Source organism: Kwoniella pini, chromosome 1 (genome assembly GCF_000512605.2).
Source record: "Kwoniella pini CBS 10737 chromosome 1, complete sequence".
NCBI classification, from domain to species: Eukaryota; Fungi; Basidiomycota; class Tremellomycetes; order Tremellales; family Cryptococcaceae; genus Kwoniella; species Kwoniella pini.
The window spans coordinates 894,974-916,517 of record NC_091716.1 but is presented as its reverse complement, the minus strand read 5'-3'; the positions used below and the strand labels follow the sequence as shown (position 1 = coordinate 916,517).

The 21,544-nt window shown below is 34.4% G+C and overlaps 9 protein-coding genes across 9 annotated transcripts; 4 read left to right on the top strand and 5 right to left on the bottom strand.

Annotated features, from left to right (window-relative positions):
• Window positions 1-38: 38 nt before the first annotated feature.
• On the bottom strand, window positions 39-1,986 carry I206_100357 (phosphate:H+ symporter; the record flags this gene model as incomplete). Its single annotated transcript, XM_019152743.1, has 5 exons — window positions 39-1,147; window positions 1,231-1,346; window positions 1,407-1,504; window positions 1,564-1,775; window positions 1,851-1,986. The coding sequence occupies 5 exons, from the start codon at window positions 1,984-1,986 to the stop codon at window positions 39-41; spliced, it is 1,671 nt and encodes a 556-aa protein (XP_019014881.1).
• A 1,372-nt stretch (window positions 1,987-3,358) lies between these two features.
• I206_100356 (uncharacterized protein) lies at window positions 3,359-4,394 on the bottom strand (the record flags this gene model as incomplete). The annotated part of the gene is made up of 5 exons (XM_019152744.1): window positions 3,359-3,640; window positions 3,764-3,996; window positions 4,066-4,129; window positions 4,196-4,231; window positions 4,317-4,394. The coding sequence occupies 5 exons, from the start codon at window positions 4,392-4,394 to the stop codon at window positions 3,359-3,361; spliced, it is 693 nt and encodes a 230-aa protein (XP_019014882.1).
• Window positions 4,395-6,156: 1,762 nt separating this feature from the next.
• I206_100355 (uncharacterized protein) lies at window positions 6,157-7,704 on the bottom strand (the record flags this gene model as incomplete). The annotated part of the gene is made up of 7 exons (XM_019152745.1): window positions 6,157-6,294; window positions 6,374-6,443; window positions 6,567-6,786; window positions 6,938-7,016; window positions 7,097-7,234; window positions 7,326-7,344; window positions 7,460-7,704. The coding sequence occupies 7 exons, from the start codon at window positions 7,702-7,704 to the stop codon at window positions 6,157-6,159; spliced, it is 909 nt and encodes a 302-aa protein (XP_019014883.1).
• A 496-nt stretch (window positions 7,705-8,200) lies between these two features.
• On the bottom strand, window positions 8,201-10,321 carry I206_100354 (uncharacterized protein; the record flags this gene model as incomplete). Its single annotated transcript, XM_070202180.1, has 5 exons — window positions 8,201-8,511; window positions 8,580-8,757; window positions 8,837-9,473; window positions 9,569-9,867; window positions 9,941-10,321. 5 exons carry the CDS (start codon window positions 10,319-10,321, stop codon window positions 8,201-8,203), a joined length of 1,806 nt encoding a protein of 601 aa, XP_070058281.1.
• A 415-nt stretch (window positions 10,322-10,736) lies between these two features.
• I206_100353 (uncharacterized protein) lies at window positions 10,737-12,748 on the top strand (the record flags this gene model as incomplete). Its single annotated transcript, XM_019152747.1, has 11 exons — window positions 10,737-10,821; window positions 10,890-11,028; window positions 11,093-11,162; window positions 11,251-11,309; window positions 11,377-11,554; window positions 11,612-11,778; window positions 11,844-11,966; window positions 12,041-12,122; window positions 12,187-12,296; window positions 12,358-12,563; window positions 12,645-12,748. 11 exons carry the CDS (start codon window positions 10,737-10,739, stop codon window positions 12,746-12,748), a joined length of 1,323 nt encoding a protein of 440 aa, XP_019014885.1.
• A 569-nt stretch (window positions 12,749-13,317) lies between these two features.
• I206_100352 (uncharacterized protein) lies at window positions 13,318-14,078 on the top strand (the record flags this gene model as incomplete). Its single annotated transcript, XM_019152748.1, has 3 exons — window positions 13,318-13,494; window positions 13,558-13,713; window positions 13,809-14,078. The coding sequence occupies 3 exons, from the start codon at window positions 13,318-13,320 to the stop codon at window positions 14,076-14,078; spliced, it is 603 nt and encodes a 200-aa protein (XP_019014886.1).
• A 573-nt stretch (window positions 14,079-14,651) lies between these two features.
• I206_100351 (uncharacterized protein) lies at window positions 14,652-14,921 on the top strand (the record flags this gene model as incomplete). The annotated part of the gene is made up of 1 exon (XM_019152749.1): window positions 14,652-14,921. One exon carries the CDS (start codon window positions 14,652-14,654, stop codon window positions 14,919-14,921), a length of 270 nt encoding a protein of 89 aa, XP_019014887.1.
• A 650-nt stretch (window positions 14,922-15,571) lies between these two features.
• On the bottom strand, window positions 15,572-17,787 carry I206_100350 (uncharacterized protein; the record flags this gene model as incomplete). The annotated part of the gene is made up of 14 exons (XM_019152750.1): window positions 15,572-15,643; window positions 15,715-15,833; window positions 15,928-16,008; window positions 16,085-16,093; window positions 16,157-16,319; window positions 16,392-16,465; window positions 16,574-16,803; window positions 16,882-16,913; window positions 16,976-17,024; window positions 17,087-17,193; window positions 17,290-17,350; window positions 17,424-17,505; window positions 17,572-17,632; window positions 17,686-17,787. 14 exons carry the CDS (start codon window positions 17,785-17,787, stop codon window positions 15,572-15,574), a joined length of 1,242 nt encoding a protein of 413 aa, XP_019014888.1.
• Window positions 17,788-20,300: 2,513 nt separating this feature from the next.
• On the top strand, window positions 20,301-21,421 carry I206_100349 (uncharacterized protein; the record flags this gene model as incomplete). The annotated part of the gene is made up of 3 exons (XM_070202179.1): window positions 20,301-20,929; window positions 20,989-21,148; window positions 21,236-21,421. The coding sequence occupies 3 exons, from the start codon at window positions 20,301-20,303 to the stop codon at window positions 21,419-21,421; spliced, it is 975 nt and encodes a 324-aa protein (XP_070058280.1).
• Between the last annotated feature and the right edge of the window lie 123 nt (window positions 21,422-21,544).

The window sequence follows — 21,544 nt, the reverse complement described above, 5'->3', positions numbered from 1 at the left end:
TGTTTATATAAGAAAGTCTTTTGGAGAAAGGAATTAATCTAGATTTCATGAGCTCTAGTATCTTCTTCAGAAGCTGTTGAACCATTTCCAGAAGTTTTATTGATACCATTGTTATTGAGATCGGAATCCTTTACGAAATGATCTTGAGATTCTTGTGAAAGATCTTCAAGTGTTCTACCTTTAGTTTCAGGTAAAAGTAAAGTTGAGAAAATACCAGTTAACATGAAAAAAGCGAAAATTTCTAAAATATGTTTTAAAAATTTATTTTTACCACCAATATTAATCATTCTTGAAAAACCAACTTGAGCAACAATTGCACCTAATTTACCTGAAGCAGCTGAAATTCCATGTGCAGTTGATCTATATCTTGTAGGGAAAGCTTCACCTGGAATAACAAATGTTGTTGTATTTGGTCCAAAATTTTGAAAGAAATTTGCCATACAATATAAGAAAACAAATGCTTTTTTACCTGAACCTGTTGATAAGATTTTATCATATCCGAAACCCATTATAACGAATAAAACTGTTAAAACTGAGAAACCCATTAATTGAATTGGTTTTCTACCCCATGAATCAATTAAAAAGAATGAGAAATAATATCCTGGAATTAATCCACCAACTGCTAAAATTATATTTCCAACTGCAACATTATGTAATGTTTGATAAATGTTAAGTTGTTTTGTAGCTAAATTTGTTGCTGATCCAAATCCGATAGTTGTAAGAATAGTTGAAGAATTTAAACCAAGACCGTAAAAAGCGATATCAAGAGCGAACCATGACCAAGCAGTACCAAGTAAAACTTTTCCATTTTTCCATTGTCCGAAATGTCTACCGAAATCAGCCCAAGAAGCTTTAGGTAATTCGGCTCTTTCGTTGTTGTTGATAGGATCATTGACATAAGTACCGGATGTTAAGTAAGTGTCAACGTCTTGAGAAGCTTGTTTGATATTTCTCTCGACATCCATGGTGTATCGAGGAGTTTCCGGGATTGTTAATCTGAAGTAAAGAGCAACGACAGCTGGAACACATCCAATACCGATGATTAATCTCCAAACTTGATCCACAGCCTTCAAATTGGCAATGGGTTGATGTTGGATTTGATGCTTGAAGGCAGTGATGCAAACGATAGAGACGATGGCAGAAGCGACTATGAGTTGGCCATTTAATCAAATTAGCCCACTAATTCACGATGTTCTCAGTTGCATATGATCCCGCAGAAATAATACTTACAGTTACCCCACCCTTGGGAAGCGAATACTGCGGTCATCATTCGACCTCTAATTCTTCTAGCAGCGAATTCAGAGGTAATGACAGCGGAAAGTGGGTAATCACCACCGATACCCATACTACAGTGTTGGATATGATCAGCTTTGGAAAAAAAGGTACGTCTGTTTAATAGGACTTACCCCATGATAAATCGCCACATGATAAGGACACCGTAAATACTGACACCAGCAGCATGACCAGCAACAGCTTGTCCAAGAGTACCAACAATGATGATCATCTGAAATGTGATAGTCATTATCAGCTGGGGACTCCAACCTATTTTGACAATAAACTTACCAATTCAATACCGTACATTCTCTTTCTACCAACATGATCTGCTAAGAAACCAAAGAGTAATTGACCAAAGAAAGTACCAATAGAATGAGCTACTTTTATACCCAAATCTTGATTTGCGGTATTGGCACCACCAGCGTGATATACATAACCAATCATAGTGGCAGCAATAGATATAGAGAAAATATCGTAAGCATCAGTGAAGAATCCAACACCTAATAAAATCCAAAAAAATCTTAAAAATCAGTTTCTTTTTTTTTCCAGATTTGATTAAAGAATAGGTAATTTACCAGCAACTATACATGCTTTAGCATGGAACCAAGAGAATTTAGCTTCATCAACTTCAGCTAAAGCTGCTCTTCTTCTTTCTCCAGCAGATACAACTGCATCTGCACGAGATTTTTCGACGTCGAATTGGTGAGACATTTTGATGAAAATTTAAAATACTTTCTACCTATTAGTAGAAAGGTTTTTTTTCAATATTTATTTGTATAATGAGTATGAATATTCAAGTCTGAAGAAAAAAACAAAAGAAGATTCGAATAATGAAAGTAGTCCTAATTATATAAGCCAAAATTAATCTACGGTGAAGACAAATTCCGGGAATCCAATAATACGAAAAGAAAATTATCTCGTTATTTGGATTGATATCCTGAAAGTACACACCATGCATGTAATCTAGATTTGCTTTCGTTGAATATCATCTATAGTGGATCAAATATTTGAAAGATAATTTCTAATTGGTATATACAATCAAAATTAAAGAAACGTTCTTGGCGAAAGTTTCTAAAAATAGAATATCAAGGCACCGTAATATTAAAGATCTACAAGATAATAATAATTATCATCACGAACGTGCGCGATAATTTATCGTCTATATCTCAACTCATTTTTTCATGCTTGCTTTCTGCACAAGACTTTTTGCACGTTCCTATGTAATTCTTTTACCCTGATAATATATGATTATGCAATTACCGAATATTGTATTCCGGCCTTTTCTCTTTAGCTTTGGAAAGGGATCAGCCGGGCTGAATTCAGTGAGGAATGGGCCAAAGAGTCAAAATGTCATTTTACTTTCAACTTCAAATTCATACGAGCTACGGAGTCAGTGATATATCATAAATTCCACATGCTTTTCGAAATTAATTCAATGAAATCTATAAATAGAAAAGCAAGAATGCTTGATTTAGGTTGAACATATGCTTTTTATGACATGTGATCTTTAGCGCACGTTTGTGTGGAGTAGCTTGATATTCATTCCATGATTTCGATATTGATTTTTTATCGGGCTCCAAGAGGTGATACCACATTCCTTCCAGATCTTATTGCCAAGATATCTCTATTGATTAATATTAACAATGGATATCTATTTATAGAAGACGGTTCCACTCTTAAACAATGATCGATTTCAGTTGGAAGAATTCATGGTACTTGTCCAAAATATGAACGTTCCCAAGAATCAATCCTGCCGAAGAAGGCACGTTCCTTGTAAGAGACTTTAAGCATATGCTAACTATCCAAAATTTATTTGAGATCAAGGTAAATTTAGAATTAAAATTATATGTGTCATGTGATACGTTATTCGTCAGCTCTATTGAGAAGACAACTAGTACAGCTTATGAATCTCAGATGTCTGGATACTAAAACGACATATCTCGACGTTCATGTTTAGATTTGAATATACATTGAATCATATGATTATCTATATCTAACAGATTCATCTAAAGTTTCCCGACAAATTGCTTGTAGATCAATAAAGGAAGCCCCCAAGATATTTGGGATAGTAATTTGACCGCTTCTAAAGTAAAACCATTCCAGTAATCCCAGATAAAACCCCTATCAAACCCATTCCTACTACTTCTCTTCTAGCCATTGAACCACTAGTAGAACCGCTTGAGGATGAGGCTGATGCAGAAGGCGAAGAAGTTGAAGTTGAACTTGCAGTTGTCGAAGAAGCTCCAGAAATACTAGACGAAGTAGTGCTTGATAACGATGCGTCATTTGTACAAGTTTCATTTGAAGGAACTGAATATCCTTCAATTAAAATTAAATCTGTACATTGATATAGATTTCCATCACCCTATTAAATGGAGAATCAGCATCTTTTAAACCAATTTAACAAGTATCCATCATTATTTTCGAATAATCGTATACAATGAAATGAAATAATAAATTGATGATAATATAGGAATAGCATACTTACTCCATCATATTGAACTTGAAGAGTAACTTGACTTCCATTTATCAAACCAACACCTAAATTACCTAAATTAACATTAAAGCATGAATCACCTTCTTTCACTTGGAAAATTGATGAAGCAAGAGGAATAGAAGTTCCATTAGAAGTAGTATTGAAATCGTCAAATGAAGTTGGATTAGAAGATGTAGAAATGAAAGCTACAACTGTTGCCAAATTATGATGAGAGTCAATGTGAACTAAGATGATTTTTTCAAATGAGTATTTATTCATTTATGAATGATGTAAAAAGCGATAAGAATACTTACTTGGTCCTTGACCTAATGGGAAAGGTTGTCTAGTTGAAGCTACATTAGGAAAACCACCACAATACTATTATTACGAGTATGTTAGCCATATGTCATACATATTTAACTTGAGACACAATCTTGTACGTACTTGAGGCTCATTGTCATCATCAAATCCTCTCGAAGTCTGTGATACATTCAATGATTCTATTAGCGGATACCCTCAAAGCATAATTATAGATTAACATTCAGTGCGATTGGCCCGAACTTACAGGATAATCAAGTGTGAAATGAGCTAAAGCTGAAGATGTTACGAAGGAAAAAGCAAGAATAGATTTAAGAGTTAACATATTGAAAATTCGAATTAAGTACTTTGGTTCAAATATAGAAAGATCTTTTACTTTTAAATTCTTATAAAAAAAAAGAATTTATAGATATAAGAGGAGTTGACAAAGGAGTATGTCGTATTTGATTACATATGAATATATATGCATGAACATCGGATCTAGTTGTTCGATATATATCTCCAAGATCCCATTCCTTACCTTCATTCAATGTTATTCTCAGACATATAACAAATCTTTGAAAATACTTCAAACGTCTATTTGAAGCTTGTTTATCATTGGATATGTGATCGGTGCCTTATGACGAGCCATTAAAAGTGATCTGCGTCTTTTTACGATAAGTGCGGCAAATTCCAGTTAAAAAGTCGATATCCAGTTATGATAATTCCATTCTTCTACAGGACTTGAGATATTTTTAAGATTTGTACCTATCGGATTTACGCAGTCTGATTATACTCATGCTTAACTGTGCTTTCACCTAGCACAGTTTCTCTTATTCTTTTGTTCATTAAGATGAATATTTGCCGCAAAGCAGCACTGAGGCCTTTTGATATACCATCAATCAACCCCTTACGTAATTTGGCAAAGTCATAGATAATAACTTCAAAACGCCGCATATTTCCGTCTTGACCTTTCTTGCCATGTGGTTTAATCGAGGTTTTTGGTTTCTGGTATCAATACTCATAACGTTGATTTTGATTTTTCAACTCTTTTTTATTGTTTTCTTTTTTCTTTCCTTTTAAGTGAAAAACCCCTCGCAGGTGAGTGTAAAAGTATTCTCATTTCCTAAAAAACCCTACTTATACATAAATATGAAAATCGGTGTTCATCAATTGATTGTTTGTTTTCTTTTTCTTTTGAAATTTTTTGATTCATAGCTTCAAGGTCACAATGCTCGTTACGTACAAAAGTGAATTGATTATTTGTAAGTTTTTTTTTTATTAATTTTCTCTTATAATTTTTTTCAAATTATATTCTTGTTAATTGACTTTTCTTTTTTTTAAATATATTATATTCATAATTTATAGGTTTTTAATCAATTTCATTTTAAAAAATCTCACGAGCGGGCCAAGGTCCTGGAATTTTAACCCCCCTTTCATTTTTTTTATATATTATATATATATATAAAAAAATGTTTGACCGATCTTAGCGGATCATTAGGAAATTAAATTATTCATTCAAAATTGTTCCCGACCAGAAATGCGTCCTTTCCTACTTTGTTTTTTCTATTTAAGAAAAAACAACCCATAGAAGCGTATTTGCGTGGAGGGTATAAGTTGGTTTTTGAAGGACTTGGTATGGGAATGGTGGGGTCGCCTTATATCGTTGTTTCCTTTTTTTGAAGGAAGTCTCTTAGAATAAAATAAAAGAGAAGCGTTGATAAATATAATCAACCCCGATATATAAAGGCTTTAGTGCAATTTGGTGACGTCCTCTTTTCTTTTTTTTTGAAGAAAAATCTTTTTTTATCTTTAGATAAAAAATTGGATGAGGATAACTCGATCAGGACTACTCTGGGACTGCGGGGGTAAATATGGCTTTTCATAGCCTAGATTTTTTCGTATTTATTGTATTTTGTATATTTTGTTATCACCTGACATGTATCAAATTGTAATATCTGTTCAAAACGAATCATGATTTATGCGAATTTCCACTTCATGCATACTCTTCACGTGTGTATCTCTATCCTGATCATGGTATAACTATTTCCGCTTCCATTACTGATTTCCCCACTCTCTTCCTATCATTCTACTCATGCTCGTTTAGCCTAAGGACCAAGAGCTACAGCTCCTGGAGCGGTAGGTAAAGCACCACCTTGAGTAGTGGTGTTTCCAACAGCAGATCCAGGCTCATCAGCGACAGAGGCTACCGGTGGGATAGGGTGAGCATTTGCTTTCTTCTCGTCCTATATATATAGAGCTTCATCAGTACTAATTTCCGAACTTTCTTAAGTGCACATGATAGTGCGACATTCTCATACTCACGGCAATTCTCTTCGCTTCTTCATGTACATCTAAAACTTGCTTTTGAGTAGAAGTGTAGAATTGTACGACTCTATCACCGTATCTAAAGTTAGCGAAATTCCATCTTATCAACACGGCCCAATCAATTGGTTTGGAATAGAATGGGAATTTAATAGGAAAAGTGTCAAAACAGAAGAAGATGTTTTTTACTCACTTTTGACCAAGGGGTGTTCCGAATACTTTAGAATAGTAATCATGGAATTTAGCTGAGAAACCTCTATGTTGATCAACTTCTCTTGCTTTAGCTACTCCTGCAGCGGCAGTTTCGTTAATTTTGCCGGTAACAGTCTTGTTCTCGCCAACGACTTTGTTTCCGACTGTTGAATCGAGAGAATTGAAGAATGAAAGGAATCGAGCTGAGATACCTTGTTTGTCTGTAAAGCGGATACTGATCAGCAAATCGTCATATATAAAGTATAATAATACACGGTGACACCACCTCCGCATTTCCATCATCTAATGCGATAACTCCCAAAAGTATACTGCCGCTTCATCTTTCACTATAGGAATAGATCGATCACTCACTGTCAATGTCAATAGCTTTTTGTACGATGTTGTCACCAAGAGCATATCCATGAGCAAGGTATTCAGCAACGATAGCAGCCTGATTCGAAATCGATGAATCAACTATCATTCCTTACAGGAAACATGGGGTATGCAAGGGACAATATTTGCTTTACTCACTCTAGGTTTATCTTCTTGGCTTATTCCACCTTCAGTAGCTCCAATAGCTGTGGATCCGGAAGCTCCTGTTGGAAGGACAGAAGCTGTTTTAGGTTCAGCATCAGATGCAGAGGTAACTTCGAGGTGAGCGCCATCAAGCTGTAAGGTTAGAGGTAAAGGTCAGTATAAAGGTATAATAAGTTTGAATTTTCAAATAACCATTATTGGTTTTTGGAAATAAATAACTTACAGTACCACCATTGAGCATCCTTTAAAAAACAAAATTCAATTAAACATGAATTAGCTCGATTCATTATATGATTATATTATAATCTTGGTTAAATATAAATCATTTTTGCATAAATAAAAGATTTAAAAACTTACAAACTTGTTCTCATTGCACTTAATTTTTCAAAAGTAATATCTGCTTCATTTCCAATTTTTTTAACTGAAACTAATTTACCACAAAATGAAAAGAAATCATGTAATTTATCTTCAGTAGTTTCTGTTGCTAATCCATTAACATGAATTGTATATCCTGGTACAATTGTAGCAGGTCCTCCAATCGTAGAAGAAGTTGAAGGTGCTGGTACACCTTGATTACCTACACTTTCTTGTGGTGCTGACATTTTGTTTTGTTTTGTTTGTTTTAATAATTGATATTTGACTAAGTTAACGAATATAAGTTAGATTATGTGATTATGTGATTATTTATCTTTAACTTTATGAATTAATGAAAACCACTTCAAAAGGTAAGATAATTGTTTTGACCAAAGAGACAAAGAGGGGCCTGCCTGCGGTGCTGTGTTAGTTGGTTATCTCTTTCTTTCTCTCTCCACTACTCCTCTTTTCTTCAATTTCAACTATGACGCAAACCCTTTTAAGTATATCAGCAATTAATTCCGTTATAATCTAGAATCATCTTCCCTGAATATCAATTAAATATCAAATGTGGCAATTTAATGCATACAATACCGCATTGTTATAAAACTGATAATAATCATGTATCATATGCTAGGTATCATCATGTAAATGGGATATCAAAAATATCAAAACCTATCAATGCAGGGTATCTAAACTTTCAATGAGCATATATAAAAAGAAGTAAAGCCTCAGAGACAGAAATCAAAGCATCCCTTCAACTCCTAAAGCAACTAAAATTCTAGCTAAAAGACTAACTTTCCTATCTTCAGCTTTAAAAGTGATATCATTAACATCTTTTGAATCTTTATTAATAGTTTTCACTTCTTGAGCTAAAGATTTTCTTAAAGTAGGAGAAGAAGTTATCAATACTAATGATAATTCTGTATCTAAATTTAATGATCTAGTTGAAAGGTTTGATGATCCAATAAAAGTGACAAATGGGTTTGTATTTATACTAGGGTTTAAATTGGTATTACCGGGTATAGTTGAGTTTGAAGGAGATATCCAAATTCCTACATTATCTTCAATTAACTCATGATACCTGCCGAACATATTCTATTGATAGACAAAAACAACTTACCTTTTGAATGATATGTCCATCCCTGTTTTTCCCATTCTTTTAATCTAATACCAGCAGCTTTCTCTTCAGTCCAATCACGTCCTCTTCGAACGGCGTCTTTATAAAATCTACTTTCTAACAGGGTATAGCCTTCTGGAATTAAGCGAGAAAACCCTTTTGATCCGTAGAAGCCATTGGCCTAGAATAACCGCAAAGTCAGCTTAGATTGAAAAGCATCGGAAGGTATATCAGAATGAATGAAACGGTTAGGTGCTCACCTTAGGACTAGCGGCAATCACATCCACATTTGCTGGACTATCAAGTACCTGTTTTTTATATTCTTTATATAATCCAAAATAACCAGATGTTAAATCAATTTTCACTTGACCATCTTGTGGTCTCACGTGCATTTTCTCATCTATTTTTTCTTGAGAATTAGAAGTGTGATTATCGAAAGACTTTTTAACAGCATTCCAAACTTTCATTAGAGTTTTCTCTTCCTCTTTTATACCTAATACACCAGATTGAATTACAGGCCAAAACCAAGTATCTATATCAACTCTTCTTGACCTATTAGAATTGGATGCTTTCCATGAATTTTGGAATGCCGTTAAAGTTGCTAGTGCATGAGTAGAAAATCGTCTTGGATGTATAGATGCGCTTGGCCATATAAGCGAAGCTCTTGATATATTTACAGGAATTGATTTTGATTCAGATTCGGGAGAAGGGGAGAGATTAGGTAAAGGTACAGTGTGTGTAGGTGAAATATGAGCTGGTGGGGAATGATGTAATAAATATGAATATTGTGTGAATAGTCGAGTTAGTGAAGTAAGGTATGATAATAAGGAAGGATTTGATTTAAAGTGAATATATCTATCTTGTCTATTTGTAAAATATGATGAAGCGAGATTTGCCCTAATATTATACAAATTAGCTGTTTTTCTAAAAGCAACGCAAATTGTTTTACTGCGGTATAATGCCCGAAAGAAAAAGGAAAGAAAAGCGCTTACCCGCTAATTAAAACTTCATCATCAACACCATACCATTTTCCATGCCATGTACCCCATCCTTCATCATACCTCTCAGGAACTATCTTTTCCATCAAACCACGTAGATTCGGTGAACGATATAACCAAACTTCACATCGATCCGGAAAAGCCTCAACAAGTGGTAATAGCATATGAGCTGTTGAAGGTGATAAATCTGATATGTTCTTAGAGCGAGATAAACGTGTTGATCGATGATAATCCAGTATAAAAGTAACTCTTAGTTGAGGATTTGAATTTATAGCTTGACGTATAGCTTCAACCTACAAATTCAATAAATATTGTTCACATCAGAATATCACAACCGTCTAAAAAAATGGTGGGATTAGAACTTACCAATTCACTCTCTTCAGTACCGATATATAAGCTACTAATTAATATTCTCCTTCTAGCTCGTTTGATCATCTCTAGCAATCTCCCGTAGAACATTTGAGGACTTGTCAAAAGTTCAATCTCATCACCTCTTGCACCGAAACAAGGCTGACTTGATGACAATTCGGTAGAAAGCGATTCGAATGCAGGATGTTGATGAGGATGAGATCTACGTATTGGCTCAACTGATCCGCCAACGATAGGTGCAGTAGCATAACGTCGATAGTGCTTCGAGGGATCTTGAAATGTTATAGGGATATACCTTGAAATGGAAGATACTCGCGACGGTCCGGCGAGAGCATTAGGAGTAACTCGAAAAGCATCTCGTATGATTGATCTACTCATTTTGATCGCCCTACTCAAGTCGGATCGAAAGGCTGAGGGAATAGGGAGTATTGTATATACTCTAAGGATCAAAAGGGTTGAATATAAAAACAAGACAATAGTGAAATGCAATGATTTACGATTTCTTCGGAATAACATTTCCACGTGATTATGACTCACCCATAGATCATATTCTATTTATTTATTTATTATTTTGGTTGTAGATCGGTTAAAGCGGTCCTATTCATAGCGCGAATTTACGAGATTATAATTAAATACTGACAATTGATCATCTTCTTACCTATCTTTTCTCTGGATATCTGGACAAGATCAAAGCGAGGGACCAGATACACAAGGTATCGGGTGATTGGAATCACAGATGAAGATATAACATACAAGTTTGCATTCAATTAACTTCAAGCCAATACTCTTCAAGATGTATGCGGCGAGTTTATACGGTCTAAAAAGGGCTGTCATTATCTTACCTGTAGCATGGACAGGAGCATGGTTAGGTTATTATGGTAAGTTTATTCTTCAATCCATCAAAATATAAGTTTGCCTAAAAGTTGACATAGGTGTTCATATATAGCATATACTGATACATTACGTAGATCACATATTAGAGACAGGAATAGGGAATTGTCAAACACTTTGATGGGTTTACCTGGAGATGGACCTGATTTTAGTAAACCTGCTGAAGAGATTGAAAGAGAAGCTTTGAAGAAAAGGTTAGTCCCCTGTATAAATGAATCTACGCGATGTATTCGTATCTGATTCGAGTTGTAAATACAGATATTCGAGTCTGAATTTTGCTGGAAGGTATTGGAATCCTTATGTAGAATGGAGAGAACAAGGTGCTTGGGTGAGTTTTTAGAACTTGCAACAAATTCGGAGGATACTTTTCCTATACTTCTGAACACAACAAGGAGCTGATCCGATTCACTATGTAGGAATGGGCATTATGGAAAATTATAATATCGACTATAACCCTCAAGCTATTTTATAATGGGTCAGTGCCCGTTGATCTGACAAAGCACCAAACGGATTTCAGCTGAAAACGGTCAAACTGACTACAGGGGTGTACCTCCCGAGAGACCAATACCGGATTTACCACTCGAAAGACCAGATTTCTCCCTGCTTTTCCCCTCAACCTCGATCAAAACCCCGTCAACCTCACCTTCTCCTACAACGACCAGAGAACCGGGGAGTGGAGGGTCAGACGTGCCTGTCACTGATAAATTGACCTTGACATGGGTAAGCGCACTTTCGAAATGGTTAATAGTCATTTAACTCATGAACGCTTTGCATCAGTTGGGCCAATCAACATCATACGTAACTCTTGACAATCTAACCATTCTAACCGATCCTGCATTATCCGATCGAACATTACCTTCACGTATAGCTCCTCAACGATTACGGCCTAGTCCGTGTGAACTCAGTGAACTTAAAAGGGTTGATGTGGTCTTGGTCTCGCATAAGTAAGCCTGGTTGTCTGCGTCGCCAGCTTTGAGCTAGAGCTAATATACCATCGCTATAAAATTAGCCATTTCGATCATCTTGATCCAGAGGCCATAATAGAACTGGGAGATAGTTGTGAATGGGTAGTACCCAAGGGTGTAGGACCTTTTATACGCAAGTTCGGTGTGACTAGAGTAACCGAATTAGAGTGAGTGTAATTGCCATGTGTGCCATTATTGCAGAGAACACTTCGAGAACCGGCTGATTGCGACACTATCGCAGCTGGTGGGAAGAGAAGAATCACACATTATCTAGACCTGGTCAAAAAGATAAGGTATATACCATAACGGCGGTACCCAATATGGTAGGTTCAGGTCCTGTTACAGGTGAGATCCGTTGTCAAGCTAACATGTGTTTCATGTGCATAGCACTGGTCAGCTAGATCACCACTAGACACCAATGCTACACTTTGGGCTGCATTTCATGTCAAATCTCATACTGAGAAACCCAAGTCTTTCATACATCTAGGTGATACTGGGTGAGTTCAATCATTTTCTCTTCGAGTAAGGATTGAATAGCTGATTTTTTCCGTCATTCAGATACTCACCAACATTATATCATGCAGTCGGGAGGGTTTTAGGTCCAATAGATTTAGCAGCTATACCTATAGGATCTTATGAACCTAAATGGCATATGCATTTACAGCATACTGATCCTGAAGGTGCAGTACGTATGGCATTACAGATGAAAGTAGGAAAGAGTGTAGGTGTACATTGGGGTACATGGTTAATGAGTGATGAAGCTTGTAAGTGGGATTTTTTCTTTCGGCACATTATAAAAATATCGATAATAGGATGATAAAACTAAATCTTGACCTTTTAATTAGATAATAAACCACCATTAGATTTAGAAATTGCTAGACAGAAATTAGACGTTACAGAGGATCAATTTTGTGTATTACCAGCAGGAAAGACTATTGTTATAGAGTAATAGCAATCAGCAATTCTGGATATATTCAGATTAAATGGATAATACACATAATACATAATTAATTTACATGCTTTAAATGGGAAGACATCGTAGTATTGATGTTATTATGATTAAATTTCTATCTTTTGATTGATGATCATTCGGAGATGACCGAATCTGTTTAAAAATCATTCGCCAATCCTTTAATATTACCCTATTATACATGTTCCTCGACTAAAAATTCCATGATTTTAAGCTAACCAAATAATATGATACATCCCATCTTTAAAATTATACTATGATGTAGGTAGGGTATGTATAATTCGGTAACCGAATGTATAAGATCATAATCAAACGTCATACTGTTCAATCAAAGGATCTAAAAAGAAGGTAACTCAACTCATCAAATGACTTTTTTTGAATAGATTATGAATTGTCTACGTCAGTATAATCAATTGAAAAATGAAATTCAAAATGATTTCAACATAATATATATATATATATATGAAGTAGCTTAATTTATACACATTTATGATTTATTCAGATTTTTTTCATCTATTGTATTTATATTCAATAAAAAATATAATAAGATGTTATCAATTTTAATATTTTCAATTTTTCTAATCTCAAGTATAAATGCTATAAATTTACCTCGTCAAATTGAAAAAATTGGATCACCTGTTTATATAGCATGTGTATCTGATTCAAAAATTTCATCTTTAATTCAAAATTTACCTATAAATGCAACTACAAAAGAAGAATGTAGTGTAAGTGCATAAATTCAAATTGATAAAATACCTTTAAAAGAATTACTAAATAATTTTATTTAGTCAAAATGTTCATTATCTTTTGAAAATGATTTATCATTTTTTAAACAAAATACAAATGAATGTTATTGTACTTTTTTAAATGATTCACCTACTTCTGATGAAATAGTTTATTCAATTGATGAAAAAGGAAATTGTAGATTAAATGATGATACTTCTGTAAGCCTTTTTTTTTATTTTGATAGTTATGGAAAAATAAAATCGTTTTAAATAAATTAATTAATTTAATTTAATTTTATAAAAAAAAAAAATAGGTAGAATACCTTAAATCATTATATAAAATTTCAACTTGTATTTTACCTCCTATTTCAATATCTTCAAGTAATTTTACATCAAATAATCCCGTTGAATGTCTTATAAATTGTCCTAATGATACTACTCAATCAATTGCTATTAGACCTGAATATAATGATGACTCTGATAAATTTCAATATGAATGTTCATGTTTTGATAATAATCAAATTACAGGTGGTCAACAATTAGATTGTGGATTTGGTATTGAAACTATTTACGTCAGAGCGTAAAACAAATACGACCTTTTCTCGAATTTGTAATGAATGAAAGCGATCTTCAGAATATAAAGTATAATTTAATTTAATAGGATATCACATAGCACAGATAATATAATGTATAATGCATCAAATCAACTTCAAAACATATAGCATTGAAAAGCATTGGTATCTTGATTCAGATGGGATTCAGTATATCGAGGATTACTGATAATGATAACGTGGGATTTACGTCATTTTACCGGGATAAAATATAATAAATTCAAAATAAAAGATTAAAATTGGATTTAAGTGATTTGTTGTTGGTTATTCGGAAGTATACGCTACTACTACTACTATTACTATTACGGTCCAATCCACTTTAAACCTTTTGATCGATTCTTTGATTTTATTACAGTACATTTAATTTAAAAAACATCAATAATATTAAATTCATAAAATCAACTATCCGATTCGAGATAAACTCAACCAAACGATAACATTGAACTCAAATAAATCAATTCCTAAATAAATTCACTTATTCACAACTGAAACTAAAAACCAAATAAATCATTCTTTCTCAATTCGTTTAATTTTCAAAAAATAAAAATGGCACCTTTACTTCTTAGTCATTTTAAACCACGTCAAAGATCAATATTATCAACTTTATTTACAGCTACATTTTTAGGTGCATTTATAGTAGTTGCATTTCCATGTCCTGTAAAATCTCATGGTGAAGCAAAATTAGATTCACATCATTCATTTTTAAATCAAAATCAAAATCAAATTGAAAATCAAAATCAACAAAAAATTAAAAATAGTGAAGTTGTTATTTTAATGAATCAACGTGGGAAAAGAAGATTTCTTGAAGAACGTTAAAAAAATCAAAATAAAAATAAAAGTAAGTAAATTATTAATAAAAAAAACAAAGATTAATTGAAATTGAATTTTGTAAAAAGAAATAAATAAATCGATTAATTTCTCTATTTTTTTTTTGTCTTCCATAGGTATATACCATATTAGTCGGAATTCAATTTTGGATAATACAGGCATTTTTGTATAAGGATATAAATTAGTTGTATAGGTAAGTTTTGATTAATTCTCTCATCCTAATTCACTTTAATCGAAAATAAATCTTTGTTTGTCTCAATTACGATTCATTGCGAAATCCATTTGTTTGATTAAGAGTTCCTGCTCGAAATGTTATTCATCGCTGATCAATATACCATTTTATAGTATAGCATAATTCATAAATCGCATCCAAGAGATTCAGACCATCCTGAATCTTACCACATATCTCACGAAATCACTCCTTTTCTGACATATCGTCAAATTGGAACATGCATAGACTTTTTCCATAGATGAACACTTGTATACATTCAGATTCTCTCTTGCAACTACTCATACATTGAAAAAATACTTCTTTACGACATATGGAATTCGCCTCTTCTCACATCTTTGCTTTTTTCTTTCTTACTCATCTCTACATCTTTCCATAAGTTAGAATTTGAATTTACGCGTCGAAACACTTAAGGTCCAGCAGGTTTTTGACCTGTAGCCTTATTCTTATTATCCCTTTGACCGTAAGCCTTAGAAGCGTACTATATGATCATGATGAACAGGTTTAGCTTTAGTCCGTTGAGGAACTAGAAAGGGGAAAGGGATAACTTACATCACCATTGACCACGATCAAATTAGCAGGTTCTTGTTCTTTTCCTGCAAAATACCTCTGGATGATATCCTTTGCTCCATTGGCGTATCTAGCTTGAGCATCTAGGGTCGTACCGGAGTCTAAAAAAGGAATATGGATTCAGTAATTGAGTTATTATTTCTAATTATGATAAATAATAAAGATGGTAAAACTAGTATATAATCATTTACTCACAGTGAGGTACCATACCATTTCCACCTCCAAGAGTGTTGAAAGCGTGTCTCCAAGGATGATCTTTAGGAGAAGGTTGAACATCTGAATTGATAACAATGAAACATCAGTTTTCATGTTTAAGACTGTTTTTCTTTTTCGTTGTAAATTTGTCGCTCACCCCATACATCTGTTTTTTATACGATAAGAATTAGCAGGTATCTTTAAAGAAGGAATGCGCAGTATAACTTACCCCCAGCGTAACCATTCAAATGACCACTTTCAAGGGCTTTTTTCACTGCATCTCGATCACAAATAGCTCCACGAGCAGTATTGACTAACCAAGCTCCTTTTTTCATTTTGGAAATCATTTCATCATTGAAAAGTCCTTTAGTCTTTTCATGAAGTGGGCAATTCTACAAAAAATTAAAAAAAGATTAGATTGTATTTTATGAATTTGAAAAAATTGTAATTTGAATGAAACTTACAATAGTAACAACATCACATTTTGCTAACATATCTTCTAATTTTTCAACTCTTTTAAATTCTTCCTTCTTTTTATCTACATTTGATAATTTTTCAAAAAAATCAATTAAAAAAAATTATAATATTTAAAAGAAATAAAAGTTTATCATTTGATGATATGAATAAAAAAAAAAGCTAAATTTACCTTCAGGTAAATCAGTATAATCAAACCATAATAATTCTTTACAATTAAAACCTTGTAATCTTTCTAAAACTCTATAACCAATTCTACCACATCCAACAGTTCCAATAGTTTTACCTTCAAGATCAAATGCGTTTCTTGCAATTTCTGCAACGTTCCAATCATCTGATACGATTTGTTCATGTGCTGGTACGAAATTTCGAACAAGTAAAAGAATTGACATCACTACGTGTCTATTTTATAGATTATTATCATCAGTATTGTATTTCGAAAAAAAAACTTGTTATGGTAAGTGGAGATTAGATATTTACTCGGCTACTGAAACCACATTTGATCCAGATACCTAATTATTTGAGGAGATTATAAGCCACTACTTTTGGAAGACAACCTGAAAGTCAAACTTACCTCAGCAACGGTAATATTCTTCTTATTGGCAGCATTAAGATCGATATGGCTGCGCATAAATACAAGTCAGATCGAAGTTCCTTATGAAAGAAAGGAGGAAAGCACGCTTACTCAGATCCGACACCTGCAGTAACACAAAGCTTAAGATTCTTTGCTTTGTCAATGAGATCGGCCGTAAGGTATCCTGGGTGGAAAGGTGTAGTCACGAGGATTTCCGCCTAAATCAAAAGAGTTGATATCAATATCGTTCAGTCTAAGCAAGAAACTTCGAAACAAGTAAAGTATTGAATAGAAGTAAGAAGTAGGAGACCCACATCAGCAATGTGTTTCTGAAATTCTGAATTAGGTCCTTCTTTATCGTCAGTAACGATGAATCTAGCCAAAAGCAAGTCAGCATCGTGTAATACATAATAATGATATGACATCACAAAGTAAAAGTGAGACTCACTCATGACCTTCTTTCTTGAGCCAATCGGAGATTCCAAGACTGTTTTCAATTGTACCTAGAAGACGAGGTTCCTCTTGGGCGGCTACTCGTATCATGAACTATAATCAGCAGTTGAATACAAAGCCGGCTTTGTATAGACTGTACTGACCTTGACCACCTTTGTATAGTACAGCAAGGACCTTCAAGAATAGTTTCAAGTCAGCTAAGACCTAACATAGAGCTCGAACCTTATCCACGAGTGGAAGAAGTGATAGGTACTTACTTTGACCATGTTGGAGGATGTTGAACTAAATTGACGAGTGTAATTGATATTTCTTAGAATATTCTTGGAAGAGATGAGACGAGAGCGCAAGAGGGATGACATTGTGGAAGTTCTTTTCTCTTATACCTTTTAGGGAATGATATACATTGAAGTCAAGAGATCAAGAGGAAGTACAATATTTTCGGTAAACGTCGGACTAAAGTCTAGCTATGAGCTGCTGATATTCCTACACTGTATGGTAGTATTTTGATGAATATACGATACATCGTCATTATACGATTTAGTTGTCATTCTTCCGGTTATATCTCTTATCCAAATACCGTATCTATACATATCTTCCCCACATCATCATTATTCTATCACCGTACGCAGTCAAACTATTTACCACATGTTACTTGTTATGAATTTTTAGGCGAGTTTAATGTATAACCGTAATCTTCATTTTCGATTCCCCGTAGCTAGATAACTGGGTTAAATTGTTACCCGAGTCCATGAGCTAGTATGGAGAAGCATACACCGTTAAAATGCTGTATAACGAAGTAAAAATAGAGGAATGTCGTAAATTGTCCACGTTAAACATGTCATCTGATCATAACCGTCAATGAGTGGTCAACCTCCACTCGCATTTCTCGGTCGATACGGATATTTTCTTATAGCTATCGTGGGAAAGTTCGAGATACGGCCGAGAAGAACCTCCAAGCTTTATGTTGTGATTGACGTATATGACCTCTATTGAGTGAATCTAGCTGCTTTCCTAACGAGTCATCACCACGGGCTGACTAGCGTACTGTCTAGTCATAATTAGTGATGAGGATTGTGAAAACCAACTTTTTTATGTCCTGAGAGAATTGCCGGATGAAATATCTTAGATTTGTGCACTTGTCTAAGCATACTCTAGTCGAACATGAACAAGAATTCTTCTCGTCTTGTCAAATTTTTAGGAGTCTCGATGTTGAATTAGATGTCCGGCAAATTGGATACACAAGTTACACTTCTCAACTATCACGTTGCAGCAGGATATGTATCAATTTCCAGCGGTTGAATTATATTCACGTAAATACGTTCAAACACTCTTCATAGGTTTTGCTGTTATGCGTTTCAAATGTATGTTCATAGCTGTCTCAAGAAATACCAACCAGTTTTCATCTAAAGTCAGGATGATTTATCGGTTCACATTCAGGTAATTCAATATACAATCTTCGAGTTTCGGTGAACAAGTGAAACGCCACTTGAAATGATCATTACGTCATATCAAGAATTGTGATCGACCTTTCTGCACAAGTTTAATTCCAGAGCTAACAACACAAATATATTCTGCATGAGATTATGAACCTGAAACCCTGCATCCGATTTTTAATTTGTTTTTGTCCCTTATAATCATCTTCTCGTACCTCTTTTCAAGCTTACAATACTTCTTTACATGGCGTAGGTCTGGACTCCAGGGATAGCTCGGAATAAAGTAAACATTTTTGACGGCTCCTCGACCTCAAAACAAGTCTCATAAACTTCTGATTATTCCAGTTCAGCAAAAAACACTTCCAAGAGGAGCTTCTACATTCGAAAAGTGGAATACCGGGTGAGTGATCTTGAGATCTAATATCTTTCACACATCATCACACCCGTCCTTCATATACGCGTCCATGTGGGACTAGACTACAGAGTTATATAACCCTGTAAGAAAGCTCCACTCACGCCGAAATGAGTCTCGCGGAATAACGAATTTTACGCTCAATCATCCGCATACGTTCCAATCGATGTATTCTAGAATTTCTGATTTTCGATCAACACTAAATAAATCGCTCCACAATTGTTACTTGTTGGACAAGCTGCGAGGCAAATGACTATTCGCAATCCCTTAAGCCACAGCTTGTTTATACGGTTTTACCCCTTTTAAGATATCGTTCAACTTTTTGTTTTTTTTGGCTTTTACAGGGGAAGAGCATGATAGTGAAAAAACTTCGATGGTCATTTGTGAAATTTATTAGTTTTTCCTAGTTCTTTCACACCCTTCTGTTTCCTATCTCATCTTGACTATTCGGGATTAACCCTCTTGTTCATGATAGATTGTGAGCCGGATACAAATCTCCTTCAATCATTTCTGGTGAACAAGCAAATAACCTCTCACCCCTTTTACCCCGCACTTCACTTTCGAAGCAACCAATATCTCATACCCTCTGCCGCGTAATAAGATAGACTTTGTTTTACGTGTTACCCTTATCTGATTGTGTTCCCGATCGATCACTTGTTTGCATTTTGCTTATTCGGCTTTCTGTTTTAAACTTGAATAAGCAAATCCGCTATATCAGAATATTATAGAAATTTTTTCAATTTTTTGCGTCTCACATCTATCTTCTCATTCACTGTTCTTTATATACCTTTTGCTATAGAATCGTGCAAGGTCGGTATGCTGATTCAAATTTGATCTATTTTCGCTATGCTTTTTATACTTGGTCTGAATATCGACCTCCCGCTCTTCAACATGTGGCGGCTTTAACATATCTTATCGATAAAACAATACCTTCCGTAACCCAATCTCGGACAACAATTGATTTTACTCCGATATCTCAACATCTCGATATCTCCGCCACATTCACCATCTGTCTTCTTGCCTCGTTATGGGTAATTGTTTCGCCCCCATTTCGTCTAACTCCTCTAGTACAGAGACATCTCCAAGGGATACTGCGCCGAACCCTTCTACCACTCAAATCGGTGAACCAAACGAGGAACAACGACTTCAGCCCACATCTATCGGTTCCAATCGGGAAATCTCTTCCAGTGGACCTTCGAGGCGCCAATCTACCACACTTGGACGACTGAATAAACATAAAAGGACTAGCAGTTTGTTTTCAATGGTTGGACCGTCACTTGACGCTTTAAGGAATTACGCAACTTTGCCAAATCCTCAAAATTCACTGTCCGCCTCAACACTTCTTTTATCTTCTAAAACTTGTTTAGCGGTATTTGATGCTTACCCAAAAGCAAAATATCATTTTTTAGTCTTACCTCGTTATCCATTTCCACCTCAATCAGATCCAGAATCAAAGGAATCAATCACTTCTCTTAATTCTTTGAATGATCTAAAATCAATTTTATTGAAAACTACACCTTCTGCAAGAGAAGAAATTTTACAAAACATGAATAATATGGCAAATGAAGTTGAAGAGATGATACGTGATGAAATGTTAAAATCTGAAGGTTTTGAATGGAAAGTTGATATTGGTTTTCATGCTATCCCCTCTATGAAGCGAGTTAACAATCGTACTATAAAAGAAATACTGAAAGCTAATAGTTGAATTGATTTAGACATGTTCATTTACATGTGATTTCAGATGATAGAATATCACCATCTTTAAAAACTAAAAAACATCATAATTCTTTTAGACCAGATTTAGGTTTTTTCATACCTATAATGGAAGTTCAAAGATGGATAGAAGATGATTCTAATATGCAAGAAAGAGTTGATGTATGGTTTTTTTCTGTTCCCTCAATTACGAAGGATTAATGTTCTACTAAAAATGAAGATAGCTAATATTTTAATCATGTTTATTAGGCTTTATCAGGAGCTGAACAACTTTTGAATACACCTCTAACTTGTCATAAATGCGATGAATTTATAAGTAATATACCTAAATTGAAAACACATTTGGAAAAGCATTTTCAAGATGAACGCTCGAGTGCTCTCAAACATATAGCTAGACATGGTAGACAACGTAGTAGTGATGAAGAGATTTTTTAAACTGTCTAGACAGGAAGATAGCACAAGCGGTCTGAAGTTTAGAATATAGAATACCAGAAATCAAAGATTACCCTTTCGTCTCAATCAATTCAAGAATCCATGAAAATCCATTTCTCAATATTC